The 17625-nt window shown below is 35.3% G+C and overlaps 1 protein-coding gene across 2 annotated transcripts in view; it reads left to right on the forward strand.

Moving 5' to 3' along the window:
- The window catches only part of erbb4b (erb-b2 receptor tyrosine kinase 4b), a 280695-nt gene that overhangs the window by 252987 nt on the left and 10083 nt on the right, over window positions 1–17625 (forward strand). For both annotated transcript variants that reach the window (XM_028023799.1, XM_028023797.1), the window contains exons 21-27: window positions 9224–9379; window positions 10777–10852; window positions 11009–11155; window positions 13408–13505; window positions 13806–13976; window positions 16343–16580; window positions 17423–17545. In XM_028023799.1, the coding sequence (XP_027879600.1) occupies window positions 9224–9379; window positions 10777–10852; window positions 11009–11155; window positions 13408–13505; window positions 13806–13976; window positions 16343–16580; window positions 17423–17545 (1009 nt within the window). The remainder of the gene's footprint in view (window positions 1–9223; window positions 9380–10776; window positions 10853–11008; window positions 11156–13407; window positions 13506–13805; window positions 13977–16342; window positions 16581–17422; window positions 17546–17625) is intronic.

The following is a 17625-nucleotide window of genomic DNA, read 5'->3' on the forward strand; positions in this document are numbered from 1 at the left end:
TGAATTTGCCACCTGATCCCAAAGATGCCTGTAGAGACCTGGCACACACAACATGCTGGCAGGGTGGCAGGAGTGATTCTGTGAAGGTAAACCACTATGATGAAAGAACGGATGGTGCAATCTGGGTCAAACACAAAAACGAACACCTTTCTTGTTTCCCTCTCCTTTTGTCACTGTAACTGATCTTCCTGTTTGTTCTTGTCTTGCTCCATCACTATGAAATCAACTTTTAATGGCACAGCATTGGAAATGTGATGTTATTTTAAAAAGGGATTTGCTTCAAGCAATGACGGTCCCTGCACTCTTTGTGACATTTTATTTGGATCAAAGGAAGCCAGGGGTGTAGTACAGTGCTATAGCCTGTGATCTATACCTTATGTATCAGAGATATAGACATTAAAAACTGATGCATTTAAAATTACCTTTAGCATTTATTCTAAAATACTGATTAATAAAATATTAAAATAAAAACACAACAAAAAACAAGGAAAATGTAGTTCCTAATATTTTATGGACTAATTCTGCATGCTCTTCAATCTATGCTGTTTTGTGTTAATTAACATGGAAAGCACAAATCAAGCAATAAAGAGCAAAGAATATAGAAAAAGGGAAAACATCACATGCACATTATAAAAACCGCAGCATATCATAATTACATTTAGGCCGATGTGGTTCCGTAGGGTTCCCTTTTCATACAGATCTGTGTTTTTTTTTTCCTTTTTGGTTTTTAGCTTTTATTGGTGCAACTCTGCACTCTATTTCTCAGTTCTATCAAAGGCCTAAAGCATGCTCATTGATGCTGATGATAAAGTTTCATCACTCTGCCAGCCTTTCTCCCCAAGCAAAATTTTTTCGAAGACACAAATAAGGTTGTCTTTGACTGCCGTCTACACAAAAATTTAAAAGAGAAAGATGAAAAGTAGTCGACATAAAGATGCCTGTTCATTTCTAAATATACTTGAGTAGTTATTAGGTTATTTTCAAAACAGAAATATGTTTTCTATCTGTTAGTAGGAAAAACTTCTGGAACAAAAAAATTCAGGCGTTATACATCCATAAACCAATTCAATCCAAATACTTCTGCTAAAGTTCAAAACAGTCACTTTAAGTTGAATGATATTTCTAAATTAACAGTAGAAGCTCCTTTAAATAAGACATTTTTAAATTTCATTTGTAATTTAATTTGTAGCTAAAACAGAGAAACTACAGTTGTAGGGATCTCATTTATAATCTGCACCAAACTCTCAATGCCATACTTTAAATTACAAAAATGCCTGTGATTTTTAAGTGACAGTGATTTTGGACACTTAACAGTAGTTCAGATTGGCTGAGGACATTGTTATAAGGCAGAATGATACAGCAGTAGTAGGAGAGTAAAGTTTTGCAGATATCTCAATTTGGCCAAAAACTGACTTAGGCAATTATGTTATTGGGCCAACAATTTGCATTTTCTAGGCATTGGACAGTGTATTTATTCTAGGTTGTAAGATGGAAGTTGTAATATTTTTTTTTATTATTCTTAATGTCTATTCTAGGTTTCTAGAATAAATTATTACAAAAAGTTTTTCAATTCACTGATTACATATAGGTTTTAATTCACTGATTGAAAATAGGCCAGATTATCTATCTCTCACTCAGTTTCTCTCTCTCACTTTCTGTCTCATGCACATAGCCCCTTTTTTAAAGCTTTAACTGTGTACTTTATTTGCATGGGTAGGCTGATTTTTTTTCCCTTTTTTTATCCATCTTTCACTGCCTGAGCATTTTTGTCTGCCCCTCCCTCAGTGGGTGGTAAGGTCAAGAGATACCCTTCATACATTCATTCATAAGAGCCAGCTGCATGAAGGACTTCAAAAGTATTAACTTACCATTTTCACAAGAACAGGGCTCTTTCTCTTTTGTTGTTTTTATGGTTTGTTTATGTCACTTACTGACACTTATGTTGATGTATCCAATTACTTCTGTCTTCTAAAACAAAATTAGAAATTCTGATGGGTATGTTAAAAAATAAAGTCTGAATAACGATAGACAGTTCTATTTTAAAAGCAATCAGGACATAAACCTTAAGCAAGACAAATGTTAATAGACCAGGAAGTACACTGGGACCAAAGAGGAAAACACTGTTTTGCCTATAGGCGCTTAGGCACAGGGCAAGAAATCAAACTTCTAATCAGACTGTGGCAGAGGAAGACAACTATCCATTCTTTCCACCTTTAAGAAGCCAATGACATGTAACCTTGACATTGTCTTTTTTTCTCACAGTGGGATCAAAAGGTCAGAAAAATTGTTATAAAAATTGTTACAACAAGCAATTTATTCCTGTCAAACTGAACTATTTAATAACATTCATGAGCTTTCATTGCTCCAAGGCTGTTATTTCCATAACATTGAAGTTGTTGGCGCAAAAATAAATCCACCAGCATGAAGAAGTAAGGTCATTGCCTACTCAGCTGATACAGACTTGCTGCAAAACAGTTGAATCTTATTTGGAGTGATGGCTGCTTGACAGTCTCACAGCAACAAGTACCCACCATTTCTCTGTCGGAACCAAATATTATTCACTTTTCTATCCAAAATCTGGGTAAATCAACTGGATGAGCAGGAGTTGAGCTGTTGTGTCCATCAATCTATCACATATATGTGTTTAGTTTTAGTCATGTGATGGATTGAATTTTAATGTAATTTGTATTTCACTACCATCAATTTGGGAGCCCCTCACAGAATCTTATACTTTCTATTAAGATTTTTTTAATTCTTGTTTTTTCTCTACAATTCTGTTTGTAGCTGTCTGCTCATCTTTACTTATCTGGGTGTCTTTGTCTTTCTCTAACTAAACTTTTATCAGTTCCTGTTGAAAGAAATTCATAAGATCCGTCTAAAACTACGGTGAGGTCACAGCAGATAGATATAGTGAGGTTTAGAGCAGTATTTATTCGAACCCATCTTTTATCATTTATTATCACGGCGTCCTTTCTCTGCCTCAGTTAAAGCACGGGTCAAAAAATAGATATTATAGGTGACTGAGTGAGTAAAGCACTTGACTTGACCTAAGCTCTTTGTACAGCTTCAACCCCTTTTATTAATGCTTAACCTGAGAAAGCAGCAGTAGAGAGAAATGGAAAATATAATTCCACCTAAAAATGAAAAAAAACAAAGTCAGGCCATCTTGTTGCTCTGAGGAGTCTCTGAATACATAAAGTAAAATCGTGTATTGTCTGGGAGTATTAATGCATTTGATTATGTACAATAATTCCAGCACCATAATAGCTAAATCGTAAGTCATAGGCTCTGCTCTCTGTGTGTGTACTCAGAAATAACTAACTGCACTGAGATGCACTCAAATTATGTGAGAAAATACTCTCAGCAATTTTTATGTTGGTCAAATATTTGGTGAAGCAAATTTGGCAGAGTAAATCTATTTACTCCCAGAAGAAAATATTTTAGATCTAACTTTTAAAATTATGAGGAGATAATCTTTAATGTTTCATTTACTAATCATTTTTTTGATTTATTTTTAAAATAAATCTTTTTTGTGTACATAAAGTCCTGGTGGCTCTACCTAGTCATTGCAGTTAATGATTGCGTAATGATTAAATTATCACTAATCTCTCCATGTTTTCACTTTGTCCACTCCTTTAACATATCCTGTACTAAATAAGGATGGGGAAGTTTTTATTTGTTTTTTTTTTTTCTTTCACCCTTGCTCTATTCTGTAACAACATAATGATAGTTTTAGCAAATATATAAAAAATAAAATAAACATTTTACAAGCTACATACTGCAGCTTTAAGATAAAAATGCAGCCTTTTTTATTTTTGCAATTGTTGTTGTTCTGATTTAGTTTTAAAACAAAAGTACTGGAGAAAAAAACAACACTCCATTATTCATTATGAACATAACCTCATAATAGTGGTCCTGCTAAAAACTATATTTCCATCATACGGTGATAAAAAGGAAACAAGCAAAACATGAAAGACAGGGATACTTGGATATTAGTCACCTCAGTGATCTGTAAAATAATGTGATCCAGTTGTGGTTTGATTTCAAGAATTGACATTTCTAAATAAAATATTTTCTATTAAGAATTGAGCAGTTTAACATAAATTGATCTTTTACAAAATCCATGTCAAACATATCCTTGCTTGTTTGGTTACCAGTATGTTTTTAGAATAAACCTAACACCTGAAGTCACTTCAATACCCACTAACATCCCGACAGAAAAAAATAAGTGTTTCAAACTCTGAGAATCACAAAACATTGTCAAAACTAAGAAAATCAATTTCTCTTGTAAAATAATTTAAGCATTTTAAAATTAATGAGCAGATCAGAAATATACTTGTATATTTATATATTTACTTGTATATACGTATATATCTTCTACCCTGTAGTCTGTGGTCTCTCAGCAGGTGCAGTTGTTAAGCATGTGATCTCCAGTTATTCATACATCTAACATCTGAAACCAGCCTGTGAGTGTGATCTCCAACTCTTTTCAAAATCTGCAAAGACTGAAAAAGTTGTGAACTTTGTCCTCAGCTTAAATTCATTACAGATCAGAGAAATTACAAAGAATGAACACAGGATGTGCTAGATGAACACTCTCATAAAAAATGTTCATTTGAATCAGGATATCTGTTTATGGAAGATGAGTGAGTTGACAGCCTCCTATGTAAGCAACTGAATGTGTTGTCATAATAAACAACTCAGATACCTCTATGTCGGTGAAAAATGGCCACCAATTCTCCTCACGCTCATCATTATTGATTTTTTTCTTTTTAACTTGCTGCCAAATCTGTCCTCAGAAAACACATCTGAAGACAAGTCTGTTTATTTGGAAAGGGAACTGAATCTGACTTTAGCATAAATAACCAAAATGGGATGCATACATGTTCTATGGAGTTTTTTTTTTTTTGACTTCACAGAGATAATTTCTCAACAGTGCATAACACCTGTATAACTTGTATTGTTTGCATTCAGTTTTGCCTATTACACTCAGAGAACGACTAAATACTGTTCTAGTTTAATGCAGTGGAATGCTACTTTATTTTTAAAGCAAAAAATGAGTACAGAAAGTATTCTTTGGGCGTGTTGCATAAAGACAGATACTGTACATGTCTGGTTGCATTCGGTGAATCAATTTGAGTCCTACTAGTCATCTTTATGGACTTGGTTGCACTTTAGCCATGCAGCAAGAAGATCCTGGGTTTGAAGATCGGCCTGGTGTCTTGCTACAGTATGTATGTCAACCCCATGTTGGCATGGGTTCTCTACAAGTTCCACAGTCCAAAAGCATGATTGTTAGGTTGACTGATCTCTTCAAATTTCCCTCAGGTATGGGAGTGTGCCTGTATGACTGTGTCTCCCTTATATGGCACTCTGTGACAGGCTGGTGACTGGTGATGGTACCAGGTGCATCAAGCTGAACTACTTCCACTTGGATTTTTTTTTTTGGGGGGGGGGGATATGCTGCTCTTGAATGCAGTGGCTTAAACATTCTGCGTGTTTGCTGTCCTTTCTTTGCTTTCTTCCCCTCATAAAATAACTATGCAGGGTTTGGGACATAGGCGAGATCCCTGTGGCTTGGTAGGCAGCACTTTTCTGAAGGTGTGATTATAACAGAGTCTGTCTGAAACCTAGGGATTTCTTTTTGGTGCCAGGCTCACCTGAAATACATGCTCCCCTGCTGGCTTCAGTGTGGGTGATGCATCCCAGTTTACTGCAAGCACAAACCTCGGGCAGTGAGTTGTTTCCATCACGCCCACGTGGGAGGGTTGTAAATGAAAGCAACCAAGCAAAAAGCATAAAAAAAAGTTTGTTTCTTATGCGTGTCTGCTGCAACTTCGGAGTCTGCACACACCATCAGCTCCCCTTTCTCAATCTCATTGTGCTGGTAAATTAAAATTCACGGGTTGCCAAGCCATCCATTCTTCCTCCACTGCTTAATTGTCTTGAAAATTGAGGGGATTACTGGGTGCTTTACTTATAAATAAGAATCTGTCAAAAATCTGGCAGAATACACTATGACAGACAAACAGCCATGCTAGCATTTACTTTTACTTAAAGTAAATGCCAACATACACCTTGAAACCCACACCATCATATTCAGATTTTACTTTATTACAGCACTTTAGACAAAGCACTTTAAACTGGTGAAATGACCAGTTAAATTCCTGCAAACAAAATCTCATCAGTGTGTTTTACATTTGAACCGCCTGATCTAAGTTAGTGCTTTTTACGTTTATTACGTATAAGGTTTTGCTGTTGCAAAAAACGGTATCAAACCAAAGGAAGGTAATGTAAATTGTAAAATACATACTGCATTTCTATGACCCAATAGCTTGGAAGTTTGTGTTTATGGCTTTTGTTGATTGTATATGTTTAATATATTGCAGTGATCTCTTAATATGACATCTGCAACATGGGAGGACATCAATGTGCGAGTCACAGTTCTGTAGTTGCATTTGAGTTTGTATGCAGATGTGCAGGTGTGCACTGAAACCACCCACTCGTCTCTGAGAGGTAGCCAAATGAGGCAGGGTGATTGCAGCCTCCCCAGTGTAATCTCGCATTTTAGAGTGCTCTAGCACAGCCCCAACTTTGACTACTCGGCTACTTTCAGCCTGCCCAACGGTCCCCCCATTCCCCCTTCCACTCCTCTTTTCATTTCATCCCATTCTTGCTAAATGCAATTTGTTATGGCTCCAAATAAGACCTGGATTTTCAGTCTTTTCACCACTTCAAACAAAGTGGTTCCTGTTATTGCTTGTCCAATTTGAGATGGTTTCCACCTCTCCCATCAACCACCCATTTCTCATTTTCTCAAGTCTACGCTTGTAGTGATCTGTAATTGGCAGTAAAGACTTAAAATATGTGGCAGAGAATGTAATGTAGCAAATCAAGAGCATTTGAATGAATGCACAGGAATTTGATTTTTGTACCTTAAGGACTTCACTGGAATTTTTTGTCAGAATTACCTGACAAATCGACTTGATTCCTTCACACTGTATTTATTTGCTTATGTGTGCGAATGTAAATGCATATTAAAGATAGATTAATATTGGCTCCTTCATTGTGTCAATCATCTCTATTGATGCATTTGTGCTGACAATACATAAATATTTGACAAAAGGGAATAAATCTCTTATTGTAACAAGAAAACACTGCATATGGGGGAGAAGGTTTGGTTTTACATGTCACAGGAAATAAATCTCTTGCCATCTGAACCAATAGTACTTTTGCAAAAAATATATGTAATAGGGTCAGTCACAAATATTTACTTGGGTAGTTTTAGGAAAAACTATTTTATTTTTCAACTTCTTGAAAAAAAGATACTAGAAACTTCCCAGAATTGCTAAATACTGTAAATGCTTGGTTTAAAATTGTTTTTTTTTGGAAAGGTTCTTGCTGGAAAAAGTAGCCTGCATACCCTCCATTTTCGAATAAAGTTTGAGAAAAAAAGAACAGTCTCAGAATCTTATAACAATAATTAAATTTGAAAAGAAGAGAAGATTGCAGGCTTAGTTTCTTAATGACTTGAAATTAATGAAAAATTTATTGAGAGAAGTGTTTCCCTCTAACACTTTTCACTCTGGATGATGGTTTTATTACCAATGCAGGCCTTTGGCAATTAGAAGGTCTTTTATTGTAGTTGTTGCTGAGAGTTTTCAGAATGAAATAACAATATGATTGTAATGATAATGACACAAAGAGGTATCAAAAATCTAATATGGGTGTAATGTTGGTAATGATGATAGTACTGTTGATAATGATTAAAGCAAATGGCGTTACAAGCAGAGAGTCAGACTTCCATGTACACATACACTATATATACTGCTCAAAAAAATAAAGGGAACACTTAAACAACACAATATAACTCCAAGTAAATCAAACTTCTGTGAAATCAAACTGTCCACTTAGGAAGCAACACTGATTGACAATCAATTTCACCTGCTGTTGTGCAAATGGAACTTTGTACAGAACAAAGTATTCAATGAGAATATTTCTTTCATTCAGATCTAGGATGTGTTATTTGAGTGTTCACTTTATTTTTTTGAGTAGTGTATTATTGTACAGCACCATGCAAAAGGATTACATTATCATTTAACAATTCCTCAAATTTCTGTGAATTATATTCGTATCCTATAGGATAGACAAACACGGATTACTGCTGAGCATAATTTGGAAGTAAAACGAAAAATCATCCATGATCCAAAAATTTTAAAGAATATTGCGTAACTGCAAACCTAAATAGACATGGCTGCCTAATTAAATTGACAGGCTGGACAAGGTGATTGTTATTCAGAAAAGCAACCGAAAGACATATGGTAATTTTAAAGGAGCTGCAGAAATCCACTGCTCAATTGGGATCATCTTTTAAAAGGCTTTTTTGGAAGTGTGGTGAGGAGAAAGTCATTGTTTAAAGAAAGCCATGAGAAGCAGTTTGCCAGGAGCCTTGAAAGGGATACAGTGAACCCGTACGCAAGAAGTTGTTGTGCTTAGATGTGACCATTGGTGAATATTTTGGTCTACCGTGGCAAAGAACTAAGTCTGGGCATCACTCTGAATACATCATCCTCACTCTTAAACATGTTGGTGAAGAGAACAGGATTTCAGAATATCTTTCTTCAAAAGGGAAAACTAAGTTGGCCAGAGTTTTTGGGAGGATAAAAGGAGCTAAATACAGGGCATTTATATATTAAAAACATAAATAAATAAATAAATAGTGTCTGCAACAAATGAAGACAATTACAAAGACTAGCTTTTCAGTAGGACAAAACTAAATAATTCACCCAAAGTTAGAATATGACGCTTTGGATCACAAGTTCCAGATCACAACTTCATATAATTATATAGATCATTATGGAGACTCTGTAAAACTAGACTGCATTCTGAGGAGGCAATTCATCTATTTTATGTAGGGTATTGGACCAAAGACACATCTCAACGTTGAATGAGTGGAGAAGCACTGAAGCTTAGATCAACACATATTTATTTATAAGAATGACGGTTATACTTTTGCCACCAAGTCCAATTGAGAAACTGTGGTAAGACTAAAAAATTTACGAAAGTTCTCCTTGTAGGAACATTATAGTTGGTATACTGTGCCTTTTCCTATATATCAAAGCACATATCTGAGTGCTGATACGGTATGTTTTCTATGCAAATAAATATTGTAGAAAATTCTAATTACTATCTGTAATCTTGGGCTTGAATGTCTGCATTGCAGGGAATGATGTACCTGGAGGAGCGTAGACTTGTCCACCGAGATCTTGCAGCCCGGAATGTTCTGGTCAAATCTCCAAACCACATCAAAATCACCGACTTTGGGCTGGCTCGGCTGCTAGATGTCAACGAAAAAGAATATAATGCCGATGGGGGAAAGGTGAACTTCAGTGTCTTATTCACAAACATTTGCAACATCTCACAATTAATTCAACACTTACCAGGACCATAATGTTTCCTGTTAATACGTATCTTTAATTGCTGTTATCTATTACTGTGTCGTTCAAATGCAATGAACCCTGGATGTATTATTTATTCTTCTTGTCAAAACACTTGGCTTTATTTATTTACTTTCTTTTAAAGACAACATAAAAAAGGACTTTGCAAAATCACACTTCGGCACCCCTTTCCCTTCTTTTTTCTCATAGCTCAGAATTATATTTGTTTTATTCTATTGTAAAAAGAATGCAATAGTTATTTCATGTAATCTTGGCTCAAACAGCAAGATAGTTGTGAAGATTATATCAAAGCTTTAGAAATTTTGTGGGTCTTCTATGCTGCATATGATTCCCTGCACCTAATATTTAGAAGTAAATGCTTATAGTTCAAGGATGGTTTATTTAAGATCACACTTTAGAAGCTGCCAGTTTTCTGTAATTAGAGCATGTTACCATATTTTATTGTCTGTAGTTTTGGAAAGAAAATATTAGACTATGTCTTTAGACTGTGGCATTGACAAGTCATAAAATGAAACAATAGGCATTAACATTAATAAGGGTTTCATAGCCTCTGGGAGGAGCATTACCAATCACAAAGGATGCTTTTTCTCAGCACAAAATACTCTTCTGCTCTACTGAACCGTTTTATTTACCTTTGGGGGGAAGAGATCTCAAAACCCTGTAAACGTAGTGAGTAAATCTGTCCTCGGGGCTGTGTGAGCACAGGTCTCTGACCTTTTCTAATCTTTGTTTATCCTTTCCCTGACTTCTGATTTGTTTTCAAACAATTTTTTCACAACCAAGGATATTCCTCCTCTCTCGCTCCTAATCTTTTTATGCTTATTTTGGTTTCTGTCAGTGATCAGTGCTGCGCATTTATTCCTGTAGCTGTTAAACAAAAGGCACACTAACCTTCCACATCTCCTCTCTTCTCCACCGTTATCACTGTAATCAATGGAACTGGCCTTCAAATCTAACCATCAATCTAATATGTGTTAAGCTTGATCCTAGGCCTCCCTTGTTTATGTCTCTTCTTAATTTACTACATCTTAGTCTGAGTGTGTGTCTTTTTCTGTCGGTGAGTGGTTAGATTGATATTGTGTGTGCGAAAATTTCTTCTTGATGTTGATTTAACCAAACCTTGTCTCTTTTTAATCTGCCATCACATTTTACTCTCCAACATGCCTGAAACAGTCAGTTATTTTACAATAAAACACTTCAAATCTACATCGTGGAAATTTTCATGCCTTTTTTCTCCCATCTAAAAGGTTTATTTTTAGCATATTTTATTGTTAATGTGTACATGTATACATCAATAATACATGTTCCTACACTGCAGATGCCAATCAAGTGGATGGCCCTGGAGTGTATACATTACAGGAAATTTACCCACCAGAGTGACGTTTGGAGTTATGGTAAGTCGCTTTTACAGTCTGCAGTAGCTGTTCTTTTTCCCTACTTGGTAGTTAACACCAACACAAAACACTGGCAGTGGCATATGCGTAGCCTCTGTACTAACATAGAGCATTTTCAATCAAATATTCCTTTTCCAATCATCTTTGTCTTCAAAGGTGTGACCATATGGGAACTTATGACCTTTGGAGGGAAACCATATGATGGCATTTCGACTAGAGATATTCCAGATCTACTGGAGAAAGGAGAACGTCTTCCTCAGCCACCCATCTGTACCATTGATGTCTATATGGTCATGGTCAAATGTATGTGCAAACAAAACGTAAACAATTTTTAACATGCATAAAACAACATAGGTTTCAAAGAGTGTTTTGTATTTCTGATTCAATTACAACACACTTGAATTTCCGAGCCTGTTCCCCAAACCTCGGACTCTTCCATTATTATGCCAATCCTAAGATTCTTTTCATTTTGTCTTATAATGTTTGTGTTTTCTTTCGTCTTATGAGTACCATAGTGTTGTACATACCAAAAATCTGTTTTATACAAGATATGTTTTATTATTATTATTATTTGTTTCTATTTACTCCAGATCTTAGACATAATTTGTCAGCAGGCATTTTATTTGTGGGTATCTGAATCTATGCTGGCTTTGTAACAAAGACAATTAAAGTTTTGTGAGAAGAAAAACAACCTGTGGAAGTCAATTAGCCATCTAAATTTACATGATTTTCTTTATTACACACATTAAACTCAGTGTTATTTTGAATTGGGCCAATTGTTTTTATGATGTTCATTCATCGAATGCAATTCAGCAAATATATGTTATATGTCATAAATGATAGAAAGTTAAGTTCATAGTCACCTAAGGAGCGTAAATTCAGGTTTTGCCTTCCCACTGACTGAATGGTAGCACCAGCTTGCTGACATTATTTGCCAGATACTCATGGAATGCCATCAGGCAGCACTATAACATCTGGTTACTGTGGCCAGGAAAACATACTTGCTGCCAGTTTCAGACTGGCCCTGTCCACTGCTCAGTGACATGAAGCCTCTGGCTGTCATTGCCACCTTGACTTTTCCTGCCACCCTGAACTTGCGCCAACCTGGCAAGCAGTAGAGAGCAGAGAAATATCCATGTCACTGCACTATTGATTTCTTTCTTTTTGCACAATGTTATGCTCAAAATGCACATATGTGAAACATGTGCTGATAAAGAAATGACACGTTCCCTTTTAAACAGTCAATTTCCATCACTTTTTGCCTAATCTGTATTACTTCTGTATTCATTTAATCTTATTTCCCTTGATGCACAGATGAGGTCGAATCACATGATTGCTTTGGTGTCGTATCCATGTGTCCAACAGTAAAACTGGCAAAAGAGCATATTTCTCCAGATGGCTGTTCTAGTGATGAAAGAGTATTTATATTTAGGCTGAAAAAGTGACTACATGTAAAGACATGTTTAAATAGAAAATACCTAGTTGCTCATTTTTTGCACAACTAAAAATATTGCCTTTAGAGGAAAATATTTAATATCACTCAAGCAAGTTAAATGATTAACTGGAACAACAACATATCTATAGATAGACATGTTCTACCTACAGTATGTAATAAATGATATTATGCTAGGTAAAATTAAAAATATTAAAGTAAAAGCACGACTAATAATATTACAGTACTTTTAAAAAAGTATTCATTCCTTTTGGAAATTTCCAAATTGCCAGTGTCGTTTGCAGCCTCTTGAGGGTTTTCTTTCTGAATGCCCCTATATTTAGCTCTATCCATCTTATTAGAAACCCTGACTAGTGGAAGAGAGGAATCCACACAGCATGATGTTGCTACTACACTGTTTCACAATGAGAAATGTTTGTTCAGAATGACATTTAGCAATAGTTTTCCACCACAAACAGAAATTTGCACACATGCCATAAAGGTACATTTTGGTTTCATGTGACCAGAACATCTTTATACAGTGTATGCCATACATGCTCATGCAAAGCTGAAATTCTTTTTAACTGTTTGCCACTCTTCTATAAAGGTCATACATGGAGTGATTATTGATAACTGCTCTTTTGATATTTTCCCACCTGAGCTGCATATCTCTGCAACTCCTTCCTTCACTTCAGGTAAAATAGGGGGAAAAAATAATAATCTTCCTCCTACTGTACTATAATGCCTTACTTTAGGCTGATCTGGTCACATAAAATCCTAATGAAATACATTGACTTTGGTGGCAATGTGACGTAATAAAATAATATTAAAATAGTTAGAGGGGTAGGGAACTTTAACAGGAAATGTGGTGCTTGTTCATGTTGGACACAGCAGAATGTGAAAACTGTTTTACACATGACTTATAAAGAATAAGTTCAACTTTATGTCTGTTGCAATTGCTGCTGAGAAAAGCATTAAATAAGCATACTAAGTACTGGGGTCAAACTTGAAGTCAGGGGCTAAAGGATTCATTATCCCATGAAAAATTAATGATTAATATCCTCAGTGTATATGTATATTTAATTCCAGTGGTCAGTATGTAATACAAAAACATTTTTTTCAGGCTGGATGATTGATGCAGACAGTCGACCCAAGTTCAAGGAACTAGCTGCAGAGTTCACACGGATGGCTCGTGATCCCCAGCGATACCTGGTCATCCAGGTAGGTTCTCAGTACATTTTAACAAAATAATGTGAAAAAAAAACAGTCATTGTAAAAGCTTGTCTGTACACTATTGGGCTTATTCAAATCAGGTCTATGTACTTAGTTTTTATTTCATTAGAAGGTAAGGGTATAAGAGTAATTTTACCACAGAGGAGATTTAGCAATCTGGAAAACTTCAATGCAAAGTCGGATAACTATTATTAAGTAATGCATTACATTATTATTATTCATCATATTCATTTTGTGGTTACAAAGTGAACCTGTGGATGACACACATCAACCCTCATGTTTTAATAGGGTGATGACCGCATGAAATTGCCCAGCCCCAATGACAGCAAGTTTTTCCAGAACCTGCTAGAGGAAGATGAGTTGGAGGATTTGATGGATGCTGAGGAGTATTTGGTTCCTCACTCCTTTAACATCCCACCTCTGGCATACACTCCTCGCACACGCATGGACTCCAACAAGGTAAATTATTTTAGGGATGTGCAGACTCCTCTGAGTAAAAAGGATCTGCACATTTTAGGGAAAAAGATTAACACAGTTTCCCTAAGGCAATGCAGTCACTAGTTTCAATGTCTATTTTAAAGCTTTTACAGGCTTTGCATATTCATACGTGCCTCTGTTAGATTTCCTAATATTGTTTTATTTTTATTTTTTTTATCTGCCTGTCTCAAATGCTCGATCTCTTCCTTATTTTATTTAATTAATTCAGAAAGTGGAATATGTTAGTTTTATAACAATTTAGATGCTGATTTTCTTTCTTAGAACTTCAGACTGATCAAATTGCCTGGATTCAGCCATACTGTAGTCCTTCAATCTTCTTACATTGTGTCAAAAAAACACTGCCTCACAGTATTTCAACTCTTGAACTTTCCCACAGTTGGTCACTTTTATAACAACAAAATGCAATGGTTGCAATGTCTTTAGATAATAAACCCTGCTTGTTGCCCTGCAAGTTCAGTTTTGATCTCATCTGATCAGGTCACCTTCCTTAACATGTTTGCTGTGTTTGGCTTGTAGTACAAACACAATTTCTTTTGGACTTGTTTCAATAACTGTTTTCTTCCAGCTACTCTTCCATAGTAGGAAGATCTACAAAGTGCACAGTTGTATAGAGAACGGTTGTTTTGAGTCTAAACAGATTCCCCTATCTGAGATGTGTAACTCTAGAGTTACCCTGGCATACTGTCTGGCTTTCTGTTTAATTCTCTCCCAGTCCAGCCTGTCAATTTAGCTAGGGTCTTTGTAGGTTTGGAGTTGTGCTGTTTTCTTTTCATTTTCAGATGATGGACTGAAATGTGCTTTGACAGATGCTTAAAGCTGGGCTATTGTTTCATAATCAAACACTACTTTGAACTTCTTTATTGTTGTATCCCTGACCTGCCTGCTGTTTTCCTTGGTCCTTATTAAGGTCTGTTGTTGCGAAGTGAAAAAAATGGAAGTTCAAAAGGTAAAAATGATTGTGAAAAATACTTTTTCAATACAGTGTGTCTTTTGAATTAAACTCTTCCTTAAGGTAAAGGTTTCACTTTCAATATTACTTTTAGAATTTGCCTATTGTAGGATGTTTTACATATGTTTAGAATAATTACATTACACTAGTATATAGTCTTGCCAGTTCGCTTAAAGCATGAATATGACTATATTTACTTTTAACAAATCTGGAAATAGTTGTTGACTGTTAAATTTTTACTTTAATAAATGTTTTGGCATTATTATTTTTGTATGGTAAATATGTAAGTTGTGTGCATATGTATGGACAACACAATACAAATGGCAAAAAGAAAAACATTTACATGTCACATGGGAAACTGTAAATACTGGAAGAAAGTACAATTATTAAAAAAAGTTAAAAAGTGCTTTAAATATGTTAAAATGTATGTACTTGCCAAGTCCGTACAGCGGTAAGGGTCTATATAACTGATTAATTTGAACAGTAAGAGTGGTTGACACTTTTAACCCCTCATGAAGAAAACGGAGCTGTGAATGAATAGCACATGCACCATCTCTAATCAATTTTCTTATAGGGGCTAAATACCATGTCATATTATACTTGTTCAACTGCCATGTAGACTGCTAAGAAATGTTAATCAGAAGTAGAATAAATATCTACATCTTAATTACTTAGTCCAATATAATCCTAAACTGAAAATTCCACTTGACCATTGCTTCCCAATCTGTGTGTGCCAATACCCTTGTTAATATGATCCCAGACATTAAAACGTCTCAGTCTTTAAAAAATAAGAATGAAAATAAAATTGAAAAAGTCAAACCTTTGATGAAAATGAAGGAGCTCAGAGATAAGTCAAAGTGAAGCTTTCCCAGAGATTTAGTTAAAAAAAAAAAAAAAAGTCTTTTTGTTATGAGCACAGATACAAATTTACGCAGCGGGCCTCAGCTGATATGGTTACATTAAGTTTTAATTAAAATTATGTTAATTGATTTGCCAATGGTCTTCAGCTTCCAAAGTTTTTTTGTTGCTTTTCTGTTTTTGTAAAAACTTTGAAACCTTAGTAAAATACAATTTTTAACATGGAATCAGTCTTAACATTAGATCAGTCATTCATTCATTTTTTATTTTCACTTTTATTTCCTTGTATTTATAAAACAAACCAGAAGAAAATAGCTGTTTTAATATTTTAGACGAGTTAATCAAAACCTCTAATAAAACAGTAAGGGCTACGGCTAAGGTAAAATCAAAATTACTTTTTGCATTTGCTTCTGTCTTGCAAACCTTGTTTGGAAGTAAGCAAATTGTTGGTTTATTTGTTTGCACATTGTGTCAACAATGTGTAAACAAAAGTATTTTAATTATTATTATTTCTGTCCAGAATCAATTTGGCTGTCAGGATCCAACTTTTACCATGGGAGACATGCTGGCTACTCTGCCTAGAGTGGGTCAATCCATGTCTGGAAGCAGCCTCCCTTCACAGGAACTCGCTGCAGGGGCCCAGATTAGTGGTGGATTTAGTCGTGGCAACCAAGATGACCCTCGCTGCAATGGCACCCTAAGAAAGCAAGCCTCCCCAAGGTCAAAGACCCTTGGTTCAGCTCATATTCCAGGACAAGGTAAAGCTTGGTGTAAAACGCCTACCATCCCATTGCTTACAAACAGCAAAATGTTTTGAACATCTTAAAATATAGACTCTTTAGCAAAGTGGACCAAATACCACGAAGAAGACAGTTGTTGTTTTTATGTGTTTTATTAGCACCATTGTAGAAACTGTAGTTTGTAAAAAATACATAGACTTTTTAGTTAAGTTCAAGGCTGCACATGATGCTCTTTAATTATAAATTTGTATGTGTTCATTTGTAATATAGAAAAATATTTTGTTGGTATAGTACTGAATATATGTCATTAATCTACATTATGCAAGCCAGGATATGGTTACTCATGAAGGTTTCTAATAAATGCGTTGCCTAGCTGTGACTTAAGAAATAAGTCATTAAATTGGGATTGACAGCCAAAATTTGCCATGGGTTACACATCAAGTAAACCACCACAAAGCTTAGTAAAATTGTGTCACATTTGAATGTTTTAGTTAATAGCTGTAAATATAAAATGATCAACTCTCTATCTTTGACTGAACTACAACTTATTAAATTGATGATGCAAGTGGAGGAATATTAGATAAACTAATAAATTCAGGTGCTGTACAAGTTATTGATAGAGAAAAAAATCATAGAAAACAGAGTGCTTAACAATAGTTTGTTTGTAATGTCAATGAAAAAGCAACAATGCACAAGAATGAACTACTTTTTAAAACATTGGTTGTTTTCTGGAGGAAAAACATTACTTGCATGAAAGGGTTAGAGTTAGGGTTAGGTTCGACAATAACCCTTTTCTCTATCTCAGTTCCTATATTGAATGCAATATCAATCTTTGCTTCTTTCCTTGTTTGCTTCCCAAGGTGGAGGAGAGGAGACAAGTGGACAGCGCTACAGTGCGGATCCTACTGGTCTTTTATCAGAACGAGGTGAAAAGGGAGACAAGGATGGCTACATGGCTTCCATGAGAAACAAGAACACCTCAGGTTAAATGAACAGCTTTAAAAGAGACCAATGCATAATTTAAGAGACAAAATGTTTTTATGGAACATTTTATATTGCAGGA

The sequence above is a fragment of the Xiphophorus couchianus genome, chromosome 7 (assembly GCF_001444195.1).
Source record: "Xiphophorus couchianus chromosome 7, X_couchianus-1.0, whole genome shotgun sequence".
NCBI classification, from domain to species: domain Eukaryota; kingdom Metazoa; phylum Chordata; class Actinopteri; order Cyprinodontiformes; family Poeciliidae; genus Xiphophorus; species Xiphophorus couchianus.